General features: G+C 43.7%; 2 protein-coding genes across 8 annotated transcripts in view; one reads left to right on the forward strand and one right to left on the reverse strand.

Moving 5' to 3' along the window:
* NUP153 (nucleoporin 153) overlaps window positions 1–8,157 on the forward strand; it is a 77,371-nt gene extending 69,214 nt beyond the window's left edge. For 2 of the 5 annotated variants that reach the window (XM_045866322.3, XM_045866324.3), the window contains exons 19-22: window positions 21–362; window positions 1,011–1,283; window positions 6,264–6,435; window positions 6,774–8,157. In XM_045866322.3, coding sequence (XP_045722278.1) covers window positions 21–362; window positions 1,011–1,283; window positions 6,264–6,435; window positions 6,774–6,858 — 872 coding nt within the window. In that variant the 3' untranslated portion in view covers window positions 6,859–8,157. Of the gene's footprint in view, window positions 1–20; window positions 363–1,010; window positions 1,284–6,195; window positions 6,437–6,773 lie in introns of those variants that run through there. The other 3 variants (XM_064597135.1, XM_064597134.1, XM_054505715.2) reach the window with 3 other exon arrangements.
* A 2,173-nt stretch (window positions 8,158–10,330) lies between these two features.
* On the reverse strand, window positions 10,331–20,557 carry FAM8A1 (family with sequence similarity 8 member A1). 3 transcript variants are annotated; one of them, XM_045866327.3, is made up of 5 exons: window positions 19,744–20,557; window positions 18,419–18,539; window positions 16,464–16,587; window positions 15,828–15,953; window positions 10,331–13,869 (listed from the first exon to the last, which is right to left on the reverse strand). In XM_045866327.3, exons 1-5 carry the CDS (start codon window positions 20,456–20,458, stop codon window positions 13,786–13,788), a joined length of 1,170 nt encoding a protein of 389 aa, XP_045722283.1. In that variant the 5' UTR covers window positions 20,459–20,557; the 3' UTR covers window positions 10,331–13,785. The 3 variants fall into 3 exon arrangements, with proteins under 3 accessions (XP_045722283.1, XP_045722282.1, XP_064453207.1); XM_045866326.3 differs by having other exon boundaries at window positions 15,814–15,953; window positions 19,744–20,553; XM_064597137.1 differs by lacking the exon at window positions 10,331–13,869 and adding an exon at window positions 13,887–14,508 and having other exon boundaries at window positions 15,814–15,953.
* Window positions 20,558–24,571: the final 4,014 nt, after the last annotated feature.

The following is a 24,571-nucleotide window of genomic DNA, read 5'->3' on the forward strand; positions in this document are numbered from 1 at the left end:
CCCGTCGTTCGTGTCTGCAGATCCAGGGGCAGCGAAGCCGGCGTTCGCCTTCCTGAGCAGCGGCGCTCCCACGGGCAGCGTGCCGGCCGCCGCGGGGGCCGTGTTCCGAAGCCCCGCCGCCTCCAGCGCACCCGGGCCCACCTTTGTGTTCGGACAGGCCAGCAACCCCGGGGCCAGCTCTGCCTTCGGGACCTCGGCCGAATCGGGCGCGCCTCAGTCTTTGCTGTTTTCTCCAGAGAGCAAACCAGCGACCACGTCGAGCGCGGCCGTCACCCCGTTCGTCTTTGGGCCGGGAGCCGGCAGCAACAGCACCGCGGCCTCCGGCTTCAGCTTCGGAGCTACGACCACATCCAGCTCTGCAGGTACGGTGACAAAGGAAGAACGTGCGTGTGCTAGCTGGACGGGCTGGAATTCTGGCCTCTCTGCAGGTGACGTAGCAGGTGACCAGAGAACGGCCCGGCGCCACTAGGCCGGCTTTACCCGGGATGTTGTAACCGTTCACTGCGTGGAATCGTGTATATTGGGTTCGGTTTAACATAATTAACTCTTGGGAGGAATTTCTCTAGTCTCAGTGTCATCTTTAGTTTTTCCAAGTGTTCTTTTTGAGATGTTAGGTTGTTAACCAGAAACTGGGGAGTGTTTCATTCGACACGCGTCCCCAGTATGTAGCATGTACATGAGGACAACACTAGCTGGTCTCTGCTGTGTGGTAGATCATCTGATGAGAGATCGCGTGTCTTCTTAGATCAGTCCCTCTACCTGAAAAAATCTCGCTGCGAAGGTGGGGATTTTTGCTAATAGACCATTCTGTTGATGTGAATTCTATATGGTTTCACTAAATAATGGAGAGAATTATATTCTTAATATTCAAACCTTGCCTTGATGGGATCTGTTCAGCAAGGTAAGTGTCCGAAAAGAAGCTTGAAGTTTGCTGCCGAGTTTATAGATGTTTCTTGAGGATTATCTCATGGTAGCTATTAAGTGATATCCGTGTTTCTCTGGGCCTCTAGGATCCTCCTTTGTATTTGGCACTGGGCCTTCAGCACCATCTGCCAGTCCAGCATTTGGGGTTAACCAAACTCCGACATTTGGACAGAGTCAAGGTGCCAGCCAGCCTAATCCCCCAGGCTTTGGAGCTCTGTCCTCGGCAGCAGCGCTGTTTTCTGCGGCTTCTCAGCCTGCACCGCCTACCTTTGGGACTGTGTCAAGCAGTAGCCAGCCTCCTGCGTTCGGACCGCAGCCCAGGCAGTCTGCGTTTGGCTCCGCGGCAGCTCCGAGTTCCGGTGAGTGTGCCCTGCTCTGTACCCAGGGCCTGCTTGTCTGCAAGTAGCCTGGTGTCTGTCCCTAGCGTCTGCTTGAATGCAGATAGCATGTTTCTGAATTTTAAAACCATGCCTATGTCTTATTTCTTTATTTTTTATTATTTTTTTAAGATTTGTATATTTGAGAGAGAGAGAGCGCACACAAGCAGGGGGAGCGGCAGAGGGAGAGGGAGAAGCAGACTCCCCGCTGAGCAGGGAGTCTGACCTGGGGCTCCATCCCTGAGCCCAGGGCAGAGGCTTAACTGACTGAGCCACCCAGGTGCCCCCTGTCTTACTTCTTTAAATGTCTCTTGTACTTGGAATAGAAAAGTACATGCTTGGACTTCCCTAGAAACAACATTCCCAATTTTCATACAGTGAAGCACATTAAGGCATTAAAGCATGAGACTGACATGTAGGTATTTCTTACTCTTTGAGGTGCAGCATCGATTCAGTCCCGTTTCTCCCCATTTGAGTTTTGGAGTACTCCAGCCTAGATTTCAGCCGCATTTTCTAATCTTCGTTGTGACTGGATTTACTTCAGGAGGTTATGCCCCCACTCCAGTTCTCTCCTGGGCCAAAACTGCCCAGGCGCCCAGGACACTTTGTTTGATGATGCTTGACTTGCGTATTTAAATGAACATTCGTGTGTGTGTGTGTGTGTGTGTGTGTGTGTGTTTAAATATGGCTAATCACATTGTACTAAGAGGATTTATTTCCTCAAAACTGTAGGATGTATACTTTTCTAACTGTAAAATAAGACTTCCTATAGAAAAGCATGGGACAGATATGAGCAGTGTGGTGGTGGAGCAGACGTGTGGCTAGCCCACCACCAGTAGCCCCTCCTGCTCCCTGTTTGCTCATGTGCCTCTCTTTCCTTGCTCTGATGTGTCCTGGCTTTTATGGTGATCCCTTTCCTGGGGTTTTATTTAAAGTTAACTGCTGATATGTGAAGCTCTACAAAATATCATTTTGCCTTATTTTTAACTCTACATAAATGGAAATCTCACTGTATTCAGTCTCTTGATTCTTGCATCTTTCACTCTTATTTGTAAAGTTCCTCCATGTTATTACATACTGTTTGTTCATTTTCACTGCTGTAGAGTAAATCAGTTTATGAACATAGCACAATTTATCCATATACTGTTGATGAACGTGTTGGAGTTGTTTTTAGCAATTAGGAAATGCACCTCTGCGGGGCGCCTGGGTGGCTCAGTTGTTGAGCTGTCTGCCTTTGGCTCAGGTCATGATCCCAGGGTCCTGGGATCGAGCCCCGCATCGAGCTTCCTGCTCCGCGGGAAGCCTGCTTCTCCCTCTTCCACTTCCCCTGCTTGTGTTCCCTCTCTCGCTGTGTCTCTCTCTGTCAAATAAATAAAATAAAAAAAAAAAAAGGAAACGCACCTCTGCTCATTCTTGTGTATGTGCCTTGGGGCACACATGCATATTTTTCTAGGGTATACACCCAGGAGAAGGCTTGCCAAATTAAAAGGTGTGCATGCATATCTTATACTTCGGAAAATAACGCAAGCTTGTCCTGATGGATTGCGCCCATTCACATCTTACTACGTTGTACGAGGATTCTCATATTTGGATTCTGCTGGATTTCATTTTCTGTGAATTGTTTCTATAAGGATTTTTTTTTGGCCGTTTTTTTGTTTGGTGGTTTCACTTTTGCTTACTGATGTGCAGGAATATTTTTATGTATTCTGGATATTAGTATTTTGTCAGTACAGGGAGCAGAATTTCTGCTGGGACGTATGTTAACCATTTTAATCAGGATTGATTCTTCTCAGCACGTGAATTGCAGAGTGTAGCTTTTCACACAAGTGCCATTTCCCTCCTCCTCTCTCTCCTCCTCCTCGAGTGGCCGTTGTGTGCTCAGATGAGTGTTTCCAGGATGCAGATGCTGTGTGATACAGCGTGCTTTTCTTTTCTATACAGAATTCTGTTTTCTCCAGCACCAGTGATCCCTCTCTGTTAATAATTTCTTTGTACCTATCATTAGTCATAACTTTTGCTCTTCTCCCTTTCTTAGAGATCACTTCTCAGTATTTTCAAATACATTGGCTGCTTGTTATTTAGTATCTTGAAGGAAATTTTTCACAGAATCATCTGACCTGTTCCTTCTACCGGGCTTTCTAGGCCTGCTATTTAACTGTGGTCTTGGTACCACTTTTTACCATTCTCTTGGGATTGCCCTTAGCTTCCTCTCTTTCCTGGATGATGTCAGTGTCTTGTTCTTTCTTATTCTTTTGTTTTGATAGAGCAGATCTTCTAGTGGTTTCTTAAGTCCTCAGGGAAGAAAATTTTGAAACCTTACATTTCTGGAAGTATCTTTATTCTGTGCCTGTGTTTGGTAAGATTTCGGTTGAATACAGATTTAGATTGGAAATAATTTTCATAGTTTTGAAAGCATTTCTCCATGCTGGACTTTTGGCTCCCTCCTAGTTGCTCTGGAAGTCTTTCTTGAACTTTGCTTTTGGACCCATTTCTTCTTTCTGGAATCTCACTGGATCTTTTCTTTTGCCTCCAGTGTTCTGACTTACCAGGAGGATGGTCGTTGATCTGGATCCATTTTTACCCACTGACAGTGAGGAATTTAGTCTGTCCTTTTGTGAACGTCCATTCTTGGGAACTTTCTGGAATTACTTCTTTGACGATTTTTGTGCCTCACTCTTTAACTTCTGTTCTCTTTTCCTTTTTGTCCTTTCTGGGAAGATTTCTTACATTTATCTTTTACTTCCCCTTGGTCAAGATTTTACTTTTGCTAATTTTAAATGTTCTTTTTTCTGCGGATGTATCCTTTTTATATTCTTCTCTTCTTGTTTCAGAATTGTTACCTGTTGATCTCTTGAGGATCTTAATGATGAGGTGTGGGTTTTCGTTTTTTCCCCTTTAAGCTATTGTTCTAGTCCATTCTCTACAAATTGCTTTTCTCTATTATTGTTTGGGTCTTGGTGTTTCTTACGAAATACTTTTCTCAAATGTTTGGTGCTTCTTGGCTATCTACTCACAGTTGTTTTGTTTTTTTTTAATTGTAAGAATTAACATGAGATCCATCCTTTCAGCAAATTAAGTGTATTAATACAGTGTTGTTAACTACAGGCGCCCTCTTGTACTGCTGATTGCTAGCACTCCCTCATCTTGTGTAACTACACTTCACACCCGTTAAAGAGCACCTCTCCATTCCTTTCATTTCTCTCTCTCTCTCTCTCTCTCTCACACACACACACACACACACCCCGCCCCCCAGCAGTCGCCCTTCTTCTCTCCGCTTCTGTGGTTTGGCTATTTTAGGTTTCCCATATAAGAGAAATCCTGCAGTATTTGTCCTGTGACTGGCTTATTTCACTTAGCATGATGTCCTTCAGATTCATTCATGTTTTTGCATATTTTTTTTAAAGGCTGAATAGTATTCCATTGTGTGTGATATACGTTGTTTTCATCTCTTCATCTGTCAGTGGACATTTAGGTTGTGTCCACATCTTGGCTGTTATAAATAATGCTGCAGTGAACTCGAGAGTCCAGATATCTCTTCGAGATCCTGATTTCAAATCTTTTGGAGAAATACCTAGAATGGGATTGCTGGATCATAGAGTATTTCTATTTTTAATTTTTTTGAGGCGCCTCCATACTGTTTTCCAGTTGTACCAGTTTGCATTCCCACCAACAGAGTGCAGGGTTCCTTTTCTTCACGTGCTCGCCGACCTGTTATCTCTTGTCTGATTTTTAGCCCTTCTAACAGGTGTGAGGTGGCACCTCATTGTGGTTCTGATTTGCATGTGCCCGATGAGTGATGTTGAGCATCCTTTCATGTGTCTGTTGGCTGTTTGTTCATCTTTGGAGAAATGTCTGGTCAAGTCCTTTGTCCATTTTTAAATCAGGTTATTTGGTTTTTTTGACTATCAAGTTGTAGAAGGTAATTTAATATATTTTGGATATCAGCTCTTTATCAGATACATGGTTTGCAAATATTTTTTCCTATTCAACTTAAATTTTATGAGCATGGGACACCTAAGTACCACTTGATAATTCTTTGTGCATGGATAGGCTCGTAGATCATGAATCTCACTGTAGGTTTGTCTGACGGGCCTGCTTACTTGGGAGGACATGGATGTTAGTATCAGTAGGTGTTTCCTTCTAGAAGGTCAGGTTCCCCAGAGGTTATTCCCATTCCCGTCGTGCCTGGAGGGTACTCCCACGTCTGATTGCCCATGCTCTGGGAGGAAGGCTGCAGCTGTCCGTGCTCATTACATCAACTTACTTTTAATCCTTCTAGTTTTGATAGGATGCCCTTGCCTTTGTGTGTGAGCCCCTAGTTCAGAGACCCCTCCAGAGACTGACGTTCTGTTCTGTTGGGGTAGAGAATTATCATCTTGCTTGGTACTGGGAAGGGAGTGATCTGGGTGCCTGCTTCTTACACAGATACTCTCCCATCCTCCTCCTTCTCCTCTTTTTTTTTTTTTATAGTCACACCTTCATTCTCCCTTCCAGAGGGCCCTGGCACCCAAGCCTTTGGGTATGTTGAGTGTAAATGGAACTGCGTCTATGCTTTCCCTGCTGCTAGCTTAGTACTTGGTTCCAGTCAGCTTCCCAGCATCTCCATTTTGTTGTTGTTGTTGTCTCCTCTTTCCCCCAGCTTTGTAAAAATCCCTTTACTATTATTTTAACATAATTTTTGAAGTTAGCGCTAAATGTGTGTTGATTCCACTATCTTGAACCGGAAGTCTCTTCTGCCCTTTCCTCCTTGGTCGTGGGTAAGTTGGGTCACTTGTCCAAGGGCGTTTTTTTAAGTATGTTGTGTGGGTCGGTGGAGAAAATTCTTCGTTGTAACTTTCTTTATATTAAGTGATTATAAGAGAGCTTAATCCTTCCCCCGTTTTTGTACGTAAAGGTCAGAGTCCTTACTGGAAACACTGCCCTCCTGCCCGTCGTGAAGTTTTTCTGCTTTAACTACCACAGGTTCGGTTTTCCATTTCGGCAGCGGCAGCACCACCAATTTCAACTTCACGAGCACCAGCCCGTCGGGAGTGTTCACGTTCGCGGCGAATGCGAGCCCCGCTGCGGCCTCGGCGCAGCCTTCGGGCTCCGGGGGCTTCCCGTTTTCGCAGCCTGCGGCGGCATTTACAGTGGGGTGAGACGGGGCTCCGGCACGGTGGGGCTGCGCGCGCGCCGCACTGCGACCGCGTTCTGCTCGCGTCCCCGAGGGGCGCGGTGTGGCTGGGCCGAGGCCCGTATGTGCCCCCGCGTCGCTCGCCCGCCCGCAGCGCAGGTGCGCAGGAGCCGGGCCTCGGCCGCGCCGCCGGGGCGCGCATGCGCGCTGACGGCCCGAGTTTACGTCCACGGCGCCCCCCCCGTCCCGACGCGCCTCCCCCTCCCCCCCCCCCCCCGACGCCGGTCGCAGGTAGGATTGTGGTGATTCCGAAATCTCCCGGGCACCTGGTCACCGAATGCAGTCTTTATTTCCCACAGGTCCAACGGCAAAAACGTGTTCTCTTCTTCTGGAACGTCCGTGTCTGGCCGCAAGATAAAGACTGCCGTCAGGCGCCGGAAGTGAAGGGGCGGCGCGTCGCACAGCACGCTTGGCGGCGGCCGGGCCCCTGCCGCTCGGCTTCCGGCGCGGACGGGCGAGGGGCCGCCTCAAGCCGGGCCGCCCGAGGCCTTGTCCGCGTCTGGGACTCCCTCCCTGTTCTTTACAGAAGCCCTGCCCTCCCCCCCCTCCCTTAAAAAAAAGAAAAAAAAAGACAAAAGCTAGATTGGTGACTGATTCTTCAGCGGAAGGGGGGTCCCGCACATCATCCGCTGAGGCGGCGCCGGCGGGCGGCGCCCGGGGACAGAGCCCGCTCCCGGCCGGCGTGGCCTCGGGCCGCCTGCGGCCGCAGCGCTCGGTGCGCCCGCGCGCGCTTTCGGAACGCGCTGGAATTGTAATTATCCCGGAGGAATTCTGTATAGATTAGAGACTGTGGAAGTGAATGATTTCTATGCTGAGTTTGTGCTGGTGTATGTGTGAAGTGAGTGAGTTGGGTGTATTGTGCACTAAAATTTTCTGATAGAGGAAGCCTGATTAAAGAATGGTCCATGCTAAGGACTTACTAGATCTAGTGCGTTCTCCATTTAATAATTACATGCTCTTTCTATATTTTCATTCTCCTACCACCTGTCTTGCCTTTTTCATTATTTTATTATGAAACTTGTGTAAATACAATTTTGTTTCTGTACTTTTTTGGCATAACATAAATCTGTGAACTTGAAATTTTAATTTTGTGTTAGAAAATTTGTTTGTTCTTTGTTTAGTCTTGTCTCAGATTTTATTATGTAAATCCCATTATTCAAAGTTGCCTAAATCCATTTGGAAATCTTTAAAAAAAAATTGGGGATTCTTAAAGTGAATTTATTGGCTTTTCTGATCCAGTTTTGTTTGGACCAAAAACCAGTATTGTACAAAGTATTAAGCATATATTTTTATATTTACTGAAATGGACTGTGGTGACTTTGGATAATAAGGAAAAGTTTAATATTAAAGCCATGTTTATTACAGTATAATTAACATGTTAAACCATGGGATAAATGCCATCAATAAAAAATTATGAAATATTTTTTGTTCTAGTGTTAACTTAAAATGAAGGTACCCGTGTTAATGGAAGGGAACCTTTTTTTGTAAAGGTTCGCCATGGTCAGAGAAATTCCAAAGAATACATTTAAGTGATTTGGACAACTCCTAAGTGAAGGGGGAAGTGTCTGAACGTAAAACAGAGAGAAGGTACCCTGCTTTTTGTCTGGTGCTAGGAATCACGCCTACTTTGCATATAAATTGACATACCTTTTTAAAAGTTGAAAATAAACACACGTAACCATTTCTGTTTGTATCTGTATCTTCCTTGAGAGGCGACTAGACAGTGTTTATTGATCGAGTCTTAGAGACCCATGCATGGAATTCTTTTACCGATTTTTTTTTTTCTAACTAGATCTGTGGTCCATAAAAGACCTGTTGGGACAGCATTTGCTGATTTTTACACTTAATTTGAGCACAGAATTATTTTGCGCGGACTTTTATTTTGCCGAACTTCTGGTTGAAGTCCAGATTCAGAACTGGTTGAAGTCCAAATTCAGAACTTCAAAATGTTTACGAGCTTTTTTTGTACGTGTTTCCAATTTTGAAAAGATATTTTGCATATTGAAAACATCTTAGGCCATTATCAGATGCTCGTTTGTGGGGGTAAACATTTTATAATTCTCACTTTATTAATAATACACATTTGACACAGGCCTGTTTGGGGGCAAATGATGATGAATACTGGAAATCTGGTTCACGCCTAAATAAAGGGCAGGTTCGTTCATTATCAGTCATTCTCTGGGCCCGTATGAACGGGAATATTAGGCTTTCTACTCTGGGGAAGATTTTCATAAGAAATGTGCTAGAAATATTTACTTAGTATTCTTCAAAACAAGTGACTGAAAATCATACTTAAGGTGGCTTAAAAATGAAATCTTCTGGCACCAAAGCTGTAGTCGGCAGAGCTGTACTCGGACTTGGGACTTGGATTTTCCACGTCCCACTGCCTTCGTTCGTACGCTGCGCGCCGTGTCTGCAGAAGACAGTCATGAGTGCGGCCCCATCCGCCACCCTGCACCCCGCCCCCGCCCCGCCCCCCCCTCGGGGCCCGGCAGAGGGATCTCCCCCGTGGGCCGGCTCCGGCCGCAGACACACTTCTCAGCCACTCTCTGTGGCTGTAACCGCGGTCTCGGGCAGGCCTCGGTTCCACGTTCCCTCCACAAGTGAAACCTGAAGGCAGTTGGTGCAAGGAGGGGAGGTAGCACGGCAAGGAAGCGAGCCCGCTTCTCACGCTGGAGGACTTCGAATGCCTGAGCTCCAGGCATGAGGATGCCACCTCAGGTGCCAGGCTGTTTTGGTAATTTAGGATTTGGGGCATTAAGAAAAAGTGTACTTTAGGCCACTGAAAAATGTCTTCAAGCTAGCTGCTTATTAATACTTGTTACAAATTTTCTCCTGAAATTGTTCATGTACTTAGGATTTTATTATTTGAAATTAAAGTGCTGGCCTAATTTTAACCGTTTGTAACCAGGCTGTAAATTAGTCCAACACTTTAGTTTCAAATAATGCTAATTTAAAAATTTTTATTTTTCAAGTATTGACGACCTACCATGTTGTAATGGTTACAGGCATACAGCGTGATTCCGCAATTCCGTACGTCACTCAGTGCTCACCACCGTTAAGTGTGGTCACCGTACGGGATTGTAGAACTAGTGACTACTTACCGAGCTGTCCCTTCTCATCCCCATGACCTCATTTGTCTCCTGGGCCTATTTAAAGTTTGAAACTCAATGGGAAGTTTACAAAGGTTAGCCTGTGTGTTTAATGGAAACCGACATTTGGTACAGTAAAATTGAGAAAACGAGCGTATTGGGTCCAGCCAACACAGGCCAATTGAATTTACTAGTACTATGGGGCACCCCTCAGTCCACTGTAGTGCGTAGTTCCAGAAACGTGTAATTGGTGCCTGTGCTCAGAACAGCACATTGTAGAACTCAGACCAGGCCATTGTTTAGCTACATTTAGTTTATTATCTGTGTTCTTCTTGAGGAACCTGTTTTATTTCCTGTTTTCCTTCTCTAGAACAGGAAATGCTTGTAAGATCAGAACTAGATTTAAATTGCCCAGCTCAGTCATTTACCAGCTAGGAGACTTTGAACTTCTGGTTTCCCATGTGTAACTTGGGTCCTTAGTATCTTGCATAATAGTTAGGATGGTTAACCACTTTAAGGACAGGATTAGTTTAACATTAAGCAAAGTCACCTATGGGTAACTTCTGAGTGACGTGCTTAAAGAATATACCCCAAAAGGTAGGCTTTTTTGGGGGAGGGTTAGACCTCTATTTCTGAAAGCACTCTAGTTGACTGCCATTCTCCTAAAGGCGGGGAACGTTAGAAAATTGTATTTGGAAGCAAGGGTTCCCTTAAGCAGAAGACTGTAGAGCAGATTTCAAATTAACAGTCAAAAAACAAAAGCATTGGTGATCAAGTATTTATTGAGACAAAGAATACAAACTGGCATACAAATTATTAAAAATAGAATGCTGAATTTTATTTATAGGCAGGCCATCAGATACTGTTTGTGGGTCAAGCCCTACTATAATGAACTGCGAGGATATATACATACATAGTTTGGAATGAGGAACTTCACCCAGACAAGCACATACTGGAAAGATGGTGGCCTTTGGTATAGGGGATGGGGAATGGCAAGTACTTGTCAGATTTCAGGAATACGGACTGCTGTTATTTGGGCCTATTCTTCAAAAGGAAACAATGGCCTGTTTTAATAGGGCTAAGTGTGGAATGAAAACATTTAATACCCCCCCCCCCCCAAAAAGCCCACCACTCCCAAGTAGCAAGTAGTTTCAACTCCTTTCTCCTTTCATTTTGCCGGAAATACTGATGCGTAAGTAAGACACCCACACAAGTCACTTAAGGGAACAAGTCCTTTTAAAGCAGAGTTAAAACAACTTGTCATCTGAAGCAATAAACACTGAAGACTCAGTGTTACAATTTAGATAAAGGGGCCCTCAAGTATAATGTATTTTTTTTTTTTCTAATCCTAAATCTCTGGGTAAAACTGGAAGGTAAATGTTTAGGTGGAAAGAAATGACTTCTGAACCAGGGCGACACAAGCAGCAGCTGGGCGATACTTTAAAGGGTTGCTATCCCAAAAAGTGCTGGCTTTATTTTTATAGTCACAGCTTAGTCTAAAAATCAAGGCCTGCCATCCTCCCGTTTACTTCCCTAAGCCCGGCCTGGACATTAGCGCGTCAGACTTCTCTCAAGGTGCACCCGCCGCTCGAGCCGGCCGCCTGTAGTCCTGGGGACCGAGGTTTTCTAGATGCCCACGCTAACTGCCTGTTCTGTGGTTTTATTTAGGGCCCATTCACTGCAACAGTGTTCTTACTTGGCTTGACTTCTAATTTTTGTTCCCTTGTTACTTATCTTGTAAAAGTGATGAATAATGTTTGTAGTACTATGAAAACAACTTTCTTTTTGCCTTTTTAGGCTAGCGCTTCAGCATGGGAACTATACTTTGACACAGAAAATCAGCATTTCTATAAATGAAATATACTAAATAGAAAAGTGTTTTTGAAAAGACGGAGGCTCCACCCCTCACAACCCTAAGAGAAAACAAGTGACTCTCCCTTCTTCCCCATTGTTTTGTCATTTTCCCCCCAAAGATTTGGAAATCAAACTCTCTTTTCCTAAGTGCCGAATTCAAAATACAAATACACTTGCATTTTGTTGTAAAGGCAAAGTAGTAATAATACTTACATTTTATAGGGCTGTATAACTTGGATCCTTAGAGGACTCTAAATGAACCTACATACAGATGGGATTCTGAGTAACTCCTAGAGCAAATGTGCAATATTCTAAGAAATTAAACTGGGCTACTTATTTGCTTTTGTTTGGCTATATAAATAACAGTAGCCTAGATGGTAAACCTTCCAATTATCTGAGAGGAAATTCTACATTAAAGATCTATTCCAGGGCTACATGGCTGATGGACACTTCAACTTGAATTCCCCATCAGTGGCAAAAAGAGTGTATCCACTAATGCTAATGTATACACTACTAAGTGGTAAGTTTATGTAACATTTCCTAATGTGTCTGTCTACTGTGAAGGGCCATAACACTTCAAATATCTTCCCAGGGGCTACAAGTAAATGATCTGTTGAGTACTTTGACACACTGAATAGGCTTTCAGTGATGTTGGATTTAATATAAAATTATTTTGAAAAACATGGCTTATGAAATTTTACAATAAAGAGGCATTAATAAGGACACTGTTAAGGTTTCTATGGCCATCAAATGTGAATATTTTCAGTTTTAAAGTCAAAGAAAAACCCACTTTACAAACTGATAGTGATAATAGACATGTCTTGCATTTGCTATTAAAGACCAAAAATAAAGTCCAGACTGATCTTTTAAGCAATCTAATTACAAAGTGTCCAAGACAGTTTAGTGTTTTTTGGGAAAACAATGTCAGGGTTGGAAAAAATGCCTAAGAAATAAAACTTTTCAGGTATACCTCAACACTGTTAACTGGGCCATTTAACAAAAGCATGCACACACATTTAAAACACTAAGCTTTGCTTCAGTAGAAGAATAAATTAAAATGGCAATTCACAAAGTGTTACGTTACTAGACAATTCCCTCAAAACATCATCCCCGGCAGGCCCAAAATAAGCTTTTGACCCAAAGAACTTAGAAAAATGTCTGGAAATGGTACTTGTCCTTGTTTTAGAAAGAATAGTTCATAATGGGAAAAATGCTAATATTTCACAGGCCACTAGTATTTTATCATGAAATACTAAGATTATTTACCTCCTTGATGTTTCAAAAGTCATGGAACTATATAAAATATAAAAGGAAACTAGCTAGTATGTGACTACCTGGTGTAGAAATAGAAGGTACATTCAGGACACTGAATAGCACTAACACGTTTCCTCATGCCGCACACATACTGGCAAAATTGTTTTACAGTAAATACGCAACGACCTGATGAAGTCCTTTCACCCCACATACTTATAGTTTGATTTAGGGCACTAAAAACACTTGCACGTGAATTTCAACTTAAATTTACGGTGAAAATTTAGGTCCCCCCTACCCCCCAAAGCAATCACTAACTTACCTTTTCTTTAAAAATAATCAATGATAATACAGCAATAGGACTTAATACTTTTTCATCATCATGCAAAACTTGCCCCCAAATACATGTTCGAACAGTAACAATACTTGTAAAGTGACATCATTCCCACAATACACTGTACTACGGATCTGAAAACTTCCGGTGAGGGAACTGCTAGGCCTGCCTCATCTGCTGCCCCTTTCTCTTGCAGCTAACTCACCTTCTCCTGGGGTGGGAGACAAATGGATTACCAAATTTGTGTTCCCACTCCCTCTCCCCAAAAGCAAAAACAACAATTTCCCCAAGAAGTGTTAAAAGATGAGTTAATGTGTTTACAAAACACAACTGACTTTTTCCATCATTTTGGGATAAACCAAAATAAATTTCTTAAAAGTTTCATCTGGAGATTTCACAGCTGAAAATGCTTTCAGCAAATTCTAAAGCCTTAGATCTTAAGAAAGTATATATTGTCCGTTGTTGATTATAAAACCACTTGCCTTCTTTTCGATCTAAAAATTTTTAACACTTGAATTTAACAGGTTTTTCTTCTGGAAAAGTTCTTTGGCATTCAAGTAAAATCAATACTTTCAGAATAGTCACCTGCATCACCCTGGAGTGACTGCTTTAATTTCTAAATCATCAATTAGTGTAACCCAGGGATACTGATGGCCTTGATACATAATTTAGTCTTGTCGTTATTCCAGAGAGGATGGAATTCAGGGCTTTTTGGGGCATCATCTGACCCCATTTCTCTTTACCACAATGGTTCCTGCTACAATGTCATAGGCTGTTCGATTATGCTGAAAAAACAGCAGTGTGATGAAAGCAGGGAAAAAAGAAGCAATAGAAAAATTCTTGATCAAAGCTCGTATAGTAGACCTAAAAAATTAAGGCAAAAAATACCAGATAAATTACATACCAACCACTTAGGGATTAATACTATTGTACCAAGTTCAAAATATATATTTAAAACATACATTCAAAGTGTTGAGAGTTTTTACCTTCAATATCTGAGTTACTTTCAAGTAGCATTATATTCTGATCAAACCACCTGGGCTTGTTCTAAAGACATCATCAACGTAAGAGTAAGACTTCAGAACTTCCACATGAAAAGCACTAATGAATATTTCTTAGAATGTGAACTAAAGGTTTCCAGTATTTTCTCGGATATTTTGCTAGAAGAGTTAACTGTTCCCTTTACTTACCTTCTGTATAGTCACTCGTGTGTGTTTAGTACCTTCTACACTAATACGCTTACTGTAGTCCCCTTTTCTACCTTCTGTGAAGCTCTAACAGTTTAAATTACTGTGTATTCTTTCTTTGTGGGATGCTGTGATTAAAGAAAGCTTTAAAAAGCTTCCAAGCATAGCTCAGAATGGAGAATTATCCTACCAGTGTTAGATTTCTGCCCCTCCGCACACAGAAAGGCTACAAAAAAAGCACTGTGGCTGAGTGTGGCTCTGAATGCAGACTAGTTGGTTTCAGATCCATTTTCGACCACTCATTCGTGCTCCACATCTGTAAAAAGGGGATAATGGTACCAATGGTACCTATCTTATTAGGTAATATGTACTGTTTTAATCAAGGCCTGTTATATAAGAGGTGCTCAATAAACAGCCCTTATTGACTCTCATTAAAAGTAGCAACCAGGATTATAATAATCACAAAACTGTAAGGAAATGTGAGGATATCTGCAAAATCGAGGCTTCCAGAGTCTCTCATATTTCTTTCTATAACAACCCAGCTCTGAATCATTCAGGCAGCATTCCAGCCAGTATCTTGTTTTGCTCAACTAACTGCCACCTACTTAAGTCTCTACAACTCTCATTATCACTATTTGTACCTCCCCACAGAGCCACACGCCAATAGCTAGCCCTGAGTACTGCAGCATGACAAGCTCTCTCGTATCGCTTAAGAGCCAGAGCCGGGTGCATGCGTGCGTTATCAGCCCAAACTCTTACTGCCCATTCAGGATGGGATAATGACATGTATTATTACCAAATGGAAGCTGGAGGCTCAAGGCAGATTAGTAACTGGCCCAACAACCACCAACTTAGAGAATAATCGAACTGGGTACGGAGCACCAAAGCACTGATAAAGACAGCACCACCACCCAAACCCTGTCACGACTTTTATTCTGTAAAATGATTATCTTGAAATTGTATACTGAAGAGGGGTCTACAGTTCTACAACAATTGAAAACCTCAGTGCTCCATATCTACAATGGAATATTACTCAGCCATCAGAAAGGATGAATACCCAACGTTTACATCATCATGGATGGGACTGGAGGAGACTATGCTAAGTGAAATAAGTCAAGCAGAGAAAGTCAGTTATCATATGGTTTCACGTATTTGTGGAACATAAGGAAAAGCATGGAGCACATTAGGAGAAGGAAGGGAAAAATCAAGGGGGGGAAATCGGAGGGGAAGACGAACCATGAGAGACGATGGACTCTGAGAAACAAACTGAGGGTTCTAGAGGGGAGGGGGTGGGGGGATGGGTTAGCCTGGTGATGGGTATTAAAGAGGGCATGTTCTGCATGGAGCACTGGGTGTTATACGCAAACAATGAATCACGGAACACTACATCAAAAATTAATGATGTAATGTTAAAAAAAAAAAAAAGAAAGAAAACCTCAAACTTTTCAGTTCTAAACACAATAAAGGTAGGTCTATTACATGCCATGAAGAAAAAAATACCAACATCCTAAAAATACTATATCAAATGGTATTACTTCTGAATAATATTGAATTGAACTCTACACTTAAAACTTACTATTTTCCTAAGTATGTAGTAAATTAAGCCAAGGAAAGAACTTACGTTGTGATGCTCACATTTGAGGAAGGAATCACTAGAACCCGACTCGGCGCAATAAGCACAGATGTATCACATGTCACCACTCGAAGGCCGAGCAGGAACTTCCCTGGGGTCGCTCCACCTGCTCCCCAAATGCAAATTATCTAAGGAAAGAGGGAGAATGTAAAAATAATTCACTAGCTCAACTCTACCAATTTTAAAGAGAAGTTTTTTGCCATGTTATTCATGTTTTAAAATTTTCAAGTTGAAAGAATCTCAGAGAATACTGACAGGTTAACGCTGTAAGGCTTCTCTGCAGGTCTCTTATGCCCTCAATACACCAGACGTCTACCACAGTATTTCTCTGTGACCCACTTTTTTTTTAAGCAAGTTGTTTCTATGGAAAAATACATTTCAAGTTCCACAACCAACTTGCAAGTGTATTTTTAGGCCGCAAGACTGAAATATATCACAAAGAAATTGTAAAATGTCACCACTCAGAAAGTTCTACTTTTTAACTTGAAGCTTATGTTAAAGAACATTTGGAAAAAATTAAAAAACAGAGATATTTGACAAAAACATGAATAATTATAAATTTCCATTACTTTTTGTGTTGGGCTGATCATCTAAAATGAGATTGTTAAACGTGAAAATTTGCTGAGTCAGTAGCTTACCTCATAGAAACAAACTAACAATCTGTATATAAGAGCCACAATCATCATTTTCTGCAAGTCTTCCATCGATGTGTCTTCATCTATTTCTTCTATTATATAATGCATAGCAAACTTGGAGATATCCCTACACAAAACAATAGTTTTGGGTTATAAAGAATTAGTTACCAGAGCAATTGCATTGGTATTTTTTCCATTACTGTCACAAACTTTAACTGAAATTCTAAACTAATCTTTAGGTTCCCACCCATTTAGTTTCACAAAACATTCATTAGCTTGTTCAACAAATAAGCAGCACTATCGTGAGCAGGCACTGTACTAGCCCCGGGGACTCAACCTGATCTCTGCTTTCATGGAGACTCTTACCTACTAGACAAAGCACAACAACAACTAAGTAATAATAAAGTGGGATGACGGTGATGATAGAGAACCATAGGATAGTAGGGAAACACATACCAGGTACATTTAACTTAAGGAGTGAAGCCTTCCCTCTCCATCCCATCTTGTGGATGAAGAGAAGTTAGCCAGACTAAGAAGGGGGAAGTTTCAGGAGGGAGAGACTAGCAAGAGAGAAAGGCTTGGAATGAGGCTGTGATGGAAGCTGTAAGCAGTATGGCATGGCTCAAATATTAAGTATAAAAGGTCATAGCAATTAAGAAATAAGAGCATCTGTTAATTGATATGAAGACAAGACTTTAACCTGATGGCAGTTAAGAAATCACTGAAGAGTTTTAAGGTGGGAGAGGGGCAGACTCAGAATTTATGATCTCTTTGATTTTAGATCAGAGACTGGACTGAGATAGAACAGGAGACGGGAAACTGAGATACCAGTTAGAAGACTTCTGCTATGATCCAGACGAGGGATGACAATCACTGGACTAGGAAGAAGCAGTGACGATGAAACAGTAAAGGGGAAATGGTCTGAGTTGAAGGCTATTCAGGAGCCTGAAAAGTAAGGAGCTGGTACCTGGCTGGCTGTGTGGGTGGTGGGAAAGAAAGGGAGAGACAGGGAGGAATCGCAGTAAAACTCGGGTTCCTGGCAAAGGCCCTGAAATTTTTTTTTTTTTTAAAGATTTTATTTATTTATTTGAGAGAGAGAGAGAATGAGAGAGAGCAAGCACATGAGAGGGGGGAGGGTCAGAGGGAGAAGCAGACTCCCCGCCGAGCAGGGAGCCTGATGCTGGACTCGATCCCGGGACTCCAGGATCATGACCTGAGCCGAAGGCAGTCGCTTAACCAACTGAGCCACCCAGGCGCCCAAGGCCCTGAAATTTTACCAAAGGGTTTGTATCTTGACACTGACACTTATGACCTTTGTATTTATAAATTCTGAACTTAGCTTCTTGAAGTAAACCCTAACTTCAATCTACAAAAAGGAGGTATTAACCTCTACATCTCATACTGGTGATACAATTAAAGAATCCATATGAAGTGAGCTCAGTGCTCAGCATATAGAAAGGGCTTAGCAAATGATAACTGCTATATAATTATTAATATGAAAGGAGGATTATTCAAATAAACGGCTCACTTTGCAGTTCACTTGGGACTTGCCTCGTTGTGTAAGCAATCCCATTTGGAAATGCCCGTCTAATTGATTATCAACAGTTCATCTACCCAAAGCTCTTTATGTTTTTGTTTTTTACTCTGAACAGGATAGTGAGAGGGAAATTAATGCCTAGTCTAACAGAATGGTTGAATAAAAAAAAAATCAAATGTTTACCTACTTTTGATAGGTGAGATTCCCACAGATCTTTCATAACTTATTAAGGGTTTTTCTCTTTTTTGTATTTATTTCTTAAAACCAAGAAATAAAATATGCCCAAGTCCTTATAGGAGCTCCCGATAGGAGAAATTGTGACACTGGCACACTGTCCATTTGCAGGCATGAAGAGAACTTCAGAAAACAAGATCTCTACACAGTAGACATTAAAACCTTTCTGCAAATAGCCTTAACTTACTTTATTCCACTGAGGTGCATAATACTTAAGACAATGGTTGCTTTTATAAAGAAGAGAATAAAGAAATCCACCATCTCTGCCATAAATCTGTGGGCCAAGGATGGAATAACATACTCTCTGCCTGTAAATGAAAAAAAAAAAGGTTAGGAAAACTACTCATTTCACATAAGCCTTGGAACCCAAGCTAGGTAATAAATGGAGAACACAAAGTCAAGGTATAACTTGCTAATAAAAAGAGAAGTTAAAACCTTGCAACAATTACTGGTATTGACTCCATCAATAGCACATGGTATTTATTCCACTATTTACTGAACAGTTTAAAGTTTGCTTTCACCCAATTACGGTTTAAAAAATAATTTCAGTAGATATTAAATTATTTAAGGCACTCAATACATTTCATTAGGGACTCAAAAGCGTATCCTGGTGATCACAAGCCTCTGACACAAAATTAAACATTTTTTAGTAAAAACCAAGGTTAAGTATAGACAATTACTAGTACAAAGTAACTAACCTGTTCCTCATTTTACCGCCTCTTCATTTAGTTTGTCTTGCTTTTCTATGTAATAAATCCAGTGATTATCAATCTGACCTCTTAAGTTCTGAATGGGATCAAATTGAGGAAAACTACTTCTTGTCTCATATATGTGGCTGAACAAAGTAAACAAAAAGTCTAATAAACTAAAAAATGTAACTAGGACAAAATACTCTAATTCCCATCCAGAAGTAAACAGACAATATTACAAAGAACATTCCCTTAGAGCTCAGAGGTTCGTAACTCCACCTGCTTTCACGTAAATCTCCTTTTATATCCGGCAGTTTCATTGCTCCTAATACACAGGTAATGTCTACTTATCCTATCAATTACTTACTAGAGATACTACTATATATCATCATGCATCCTATCATCCACAATAAACCCACGTCTGGATTGTTCCCCGCACTACCCGCACCCCCCACGCCGAGCCGGCCGTCAAAGCGGCTTTGCCCCGTGAGGATGGAGCTCTGGATCTCCGTCTCCACGGCACGGAGATCAAGAGGCGAGCCCGGGGAGCAACGATTTCCCTACACATGGAGACGGCCAGTCCCAGGAGTAAGGGAATCCGTTCGGAGGGCCGGGTCTAAAGGAAAAAGAAACCGTGCAGCCTCGCCGCACACTCCGGGGAATTTAGGGCCTGGGCAAACGACAGCTGAAGGACGCAGAGAAACACCCAATCTGCGCAGCAGCGTGGTTACCGGAGGAGAAAGTGTGCCTGCTCTAGGCACCAGCGAGCTCCCCCAAGACCCTTTCGCTCCGCCCCGCCTCCCCTCTCCGTCGCGCTTCTCACCTGCCTGCCGCCCGGTCTCGCTCGGGGTGCGCGAAGGGGCGCCGGATCCCACCCTGCTCACTGGGGTTGCCCGGACGGATCCCTGCGCGTGCGGAGCCCGGCCTCCCGGGCCCGCGACCGGAGCAGCGGGGGTGACGCCGGTAGCCGCTCCCGGGTCCGGCCCGGCGGCCGCGGCGCTCAGGAAGTAGAAGGGGTTGTAATAGCCCAGCTGGAGGGGCGGCGGCGCCGCGGCCTGGGGGGCGGGGGCGCCACCGCCCGAGGGGTAGCTCGGCGGGGGCGGCTGGGGGCTGCAGTAGGCGGGGAAGGCGGCCAGGCCGCTGTGCCAGGTGAGGTAGCCGCAGTAGGACTGCCACAGCCACTCGTGCACCTGCCGGGAATACTCGCGGGCGCTCAGCCGCGCCGGCCTGTCTCGCGGCGCGGCGGCCTCGGGCGCCTCGCCGCCTGCCGGCTCCTGCGGCCCCGCACTGGAGCCGGGGGCCGTCTCCCCGCGCCGCCCGGGCTCGCCGGGCGGCCCCGACTCCTCAGCGGCGACCGCGGCGGGCGCGAGGCCCGGGGCGGGGGGCCGGCCCGGGGCCTGGGGTTCGGCCTGCGGCCCGTCCCGGGGGCGTAGGGCGGCGGCGGGAGAGCCTCCCAGGGAAGGGACGGGCTCGGGGTCCCCTCCGCCGTCGTCCTGCCCAGGAGGGCGGCCTCGGACTTCCTCCGGCCCCTCTGCCATCGTCGCCTCAGCAGCACCCTCGGCGGTCCTGTCACTGCGCCGTCTCCCGGCCCCACTAGCCCCTCCCCAACGGCCCGGTCGCCACCGCAGCAGCCGCAGGCGTCAACAATCCGCCACCGGAAGCGGAAACCCCGCCTCTCCCCGGCGTCGCCGGCCGCGGGGCGGAGCGGGGGGGGGGGGGGAGGCGTGGAAGAGGGGGCTGCGTGCTCCGGCGCGGGCGGCGGGCGTCCGCGGTCTCGGCTGCCGGGAGCGCTTGGCTTGTGGGTGGTCGGGACCACGCTGCCCGCTCCCCCGCCACCTCTCACGGTCTCAGGGAAGTCTAAGGCCCGTGGCTTCCCCACGTCATCCCCTGGGAGGTGGACTCAGGCTGTCCCAGGAGAAATTGCGGATAGAGGAAGAGGATTTCCGAGAGAGATCCCGGGTCCCAGGTTTCCATTACCGAGCCGCGACTGGTTGGGTCCCCAGGCACAGGGCTTGTTCCTGATTTCCGCCTGCATTCATTCCAGTTAATTCGTGCTTGGCCATATGTACTCAAGAGAGTGACACAAGACCTGTCCCTTTAAGGGGATAAGAAATTAATAACCAAATTACACAGAGCCGTACATCAAGGTAGTATGGCTCAGCTGCAGGGATTTTCAGTGTAAAAGACGGGAAGAGGCATTATAGGGATTATGTTGATTTAAGATCTAGACTCTGTCCTTATCTGTGTCGCTAAAATCTTACTTTCCACCGCTGTAGGCTCTAGCAAAACTGCCTTTCCTCACGCCGTCATCTCAGCCCTTGGTGTCTGTTCCTTTATTTTCTGTTAAGGCAAGACCTGTACGTATCCCAGGGCTTTGGAGGCTTCTCTGAATGCTCCGGCCCAGGCATGATTTCCCCTCCCTCTGAACTATATCAGCACCTTATATCTTTATATTTTAATATACTTCCGTATGTCATAAAGTTGATGAAGTGATAGGAGTATGTTTTTGTATCGCGGTACCATACTGAAGACCTTCAGGGGCTAAGTACTGTGGTTGCACTTGTTACTGGTGATGTCCAGAATCATTCTTGACTTTGCTCTGGGAGCTAGAATTATAAAAGGTGTGACTTTTGCCCTTAAGAAGTTCAGGAGTTCATTTGATTAAAGGATGTTTCATGAAACACTTGACCTATTTAAGACAGTATGAGTATGATAAGAATCCAAAATAAGGGAAGCATCGTGGGGGTCTATAGCTAGCAAGGTTGCCCTTAACAAATTTGGTTTTAAGAATTGTGAGGAAGGTGTAACATTTAAACAAATAAGCGTTCCAAGTTTGGAGGGTTCTGGGAGTGGGGTGGCAGGAGAAGCAGGAAGAAATGAAGATGATATGGAATGAGTGTGAAATATTGCAGTTATTACAGGCATGGACTTTGTTTTGAATATCATTGAGCAGGGAACCTGACTCGGGGCTCGATCCCAGGATTCTGGGATCATGACCTGGCACAGTGCCACCCACATAGTAGACATTTATAGTAATCAACTCTTGGTTGCAGTTGGCTTGTAACTGATTTAAGAGAGAAAAAAGTAAGTGAATTTATTGACTTGCATAACTAAAAAAGTTCAGGGGTAGTTTAGGTTTGAAGGATATCTGGTTACAGGTGATTACTTCTGGAATCACCTCTTTGTTGGTTTCTTTTCTGACTTGCCTTTTGAGGAAAGTGTTTCTGTTTCAGTGATTTAAAAAAAGAATTCTAACTGAGTTGAACAAAAAAAATTTTTGCCTATGTAAATCAACAAGTTCAGGGCTTCTACATAATATGAGAATATTCAACAGGATATCTAATAGGCATCCCAAAACAGAGAAGAGAAGAGAGGCAAAATTCAAAGCAATAATGGCTTTATTATTCTAAATCTAAAGTGTATACAGGTACACTTTAGATAGAAAGAACGAGTCTTGAGAAAATAACATATACATCATGATGGATTTAAGCAAAGAAAAGTTTAGTGATCTTAATAGTATCAAAACATAAACTGTTGACAAAGAAATGACATTTAGCCTGGAAGCCAAGTTTTCAAAAGTAAAAATAGGTGCTGAAGAGAGTAGAGTGAATATATATATAGTACTGAGGAGAAATTACAACCTAGAATGTTATAACCAAGTAAACAATCACTCAAGAATGAAGATGTGATGTAATGCACTATGCCAATCCAAATAACATTCTGATCAACCCCAGCCCCTTTCCATCACATTCAGCTAAGGATTGAAGTCTCAGGGATGTAGAAAGAGAAGTATTTATGACTCAAAAATATAAATGGATTCTGGAAAGATGGTAGTACATGAGTTTTGAATCTCCCTGGATCCCTACAAAGAAACAGACTAGATAGTGAAACCAAAAATGCATGAAACATTTACAGCAAAACTAATTGAAAGATAATACCACAGACCCCAAAATGTAAGAGGATGAGGTCAAACCACAAATGCAAAACATGCACAGTGTCATTGCCCAAAAAATCGGATCAAAATTGTAAAGATGTTAAAATGATAAACGAAAGAGCAAAATAAGTCAGGGTAAGAACTCAGAAATGAAGTAATAGAACTTGGGGAAGAATTAGAAATTAAAAAAAATAATAATATTTGAAAAGAAAACTAGGAGGAACACAGGAGTAAACAAACACAACAGATAGTGTCCAAAGAGAACTAGAATTTGAAAATGAGATTTTTTTAAGTCCAAAAGAAATTTAGAGAAAGAAATGATTTTACAGAAATGATGGACACTGAAGATTGGCAAAGAAGATCCAATGTATGGGTAAAGAAGCCCTGATAAAGAACACCAAAGCCAGTTACAGAACAAATACAACACATGCTAATTTAAGAGAACTTTTCCTGAAATACAAATATATTTTTGTATTTGTATATTCACATATGTACCATAATATATATTCCTATGTATATTCACATATATTTTTAAAACCTCATATTGAAAGAGCATACTGTGAAAACAATGAATAACAAAGGTGTATCCTAGTAAAAATTACTAGACTTTACATTTTGGTCATTTAAGCCAACAGTTTTTTTTTTTTTAAGATTTTATTTATTTGACAGAGAGAGAGAACAAGCAGGGGGAGCGGCAGGCAGAGGGAGAGGGAGACACAGGCTCCCCACTGAGCAGGGAACCTGACTCGGGGCTCGATCCCAGGATTCTGGGATCATGACCTGAGCCAAAGGCAGGCACTGAGCCAACTGAGCCACCCAGGTGCCCCTAGGCCATCACTTATGAGAGGAAGAAAACTGGATTATCATAGGACTTCAACATTAACACTTCACACGAGAAGAAAATGGTGAAGCATTTAAAATACTCAAAGAAAATGAGAACCGAGGACTTTGTATCCAACAAAACTGACTTTCAAGTATAAAAACAGTCAATAAAAGCAGACAATGACAGAAGGACGGTGGTGAGCATTAAATCTTTAATTACATGTAGCGCTAAGACTGAATGAGGGCGTGTTTCAGTCAGGGTACAGTCAAGCGACAGAAACCACAGAGTAATTTAAACGGAGAACATTTGCTCTAAAGCACTGTTAATGGAATTGGAGTGAAATGAAGTTGGCGAGTAAGAGGCAAAGAGAACCACTACGTGGGAGCAGTAGATCTGGGGAGCAGACACCGCTCCCAGCACTGAAACTGAGTGGCCAAGGAAGAGCTCCTCACCCCCACACCCACCCTGGGGCTGAGGTCTGGACCTGGTTGGAGAGGACATGACTGTGGCTCACTGCGGACCCAAGTTCACTGAAGTGTGGCCTCCGTGGGACTTGTTAGAAATCCTCTCTCTCTCGAGTGTGTGAGGAGGCTGTCCACAGGGTGGCTTATCTCAGGTGCCCTATCTCAGAATTCACTACAAAGTATCCAGAGAAACTGCAGGTGCCTTCCTTGCCTGCAGCTCGCCACTCTGAAGCCACCCAAGAAAGGGTGTGGCGGGGGAAGTGGCCTGGGCAGTTGCCGCGTGTTTGCTGGCCACCGGGTAGTACTACGAGGAGCCGTGCCCTCCGCAGGAGTCCAAGGGGGTAAGCACGTGAAAACCAGGAAGGGAAGCCTCTTCCTCCCCCCATGGCCCTCCAGTGCCCTCTACTAACCAAACCTAACATCTGATCAA

This window comes from Mirounga angustirostris, unplaced genomic scaffold (genome assembly GCF_029215605.1).
Source record: "Mirounga angustirostris isolate CCGP_5_RB_7025 unplaced genomic scaffold, mMirAng1.0.hap1 SCAF_8, whole genome shotgun sequence".
In the NCBI taxonomy this organism is placed as follows: domain Eukaryota; kingdom Metazoa; phylum Chordata; class Mammalia; order Carnivora; family Phocidae; genus Mirounga; species Mirounga angustirostris.

What these genes read in the sequence shown, in the direction of transcription:
- FAM8A1 (XM_045866326.3), bottom strand. Translation starts at nt 20,458, where the DNA reads ATGGCAGAGGGGCCGGAGGAAGTCCGAGGCCGCCCTCCTGGGCAGGAC. An exon ending in CGAGACCGGGCGGCAGGCAG is followed by an intron (nt 18,540 to 19,743) that starts GTGAGAAGCGCG and finishes TTTCATTTACAG; the next exon opens with GCAGAGAGTATGTTATTCCA. An exon ending in ATGCACCTCAGTGGAATAAA is followed by an intron (nt 16,588 to 18,418) that starts GTAAGTTAAGGC and finishes TGTTTTGTGTAG; the next exon opens with GGATATCTCCAAGTTTGCTA.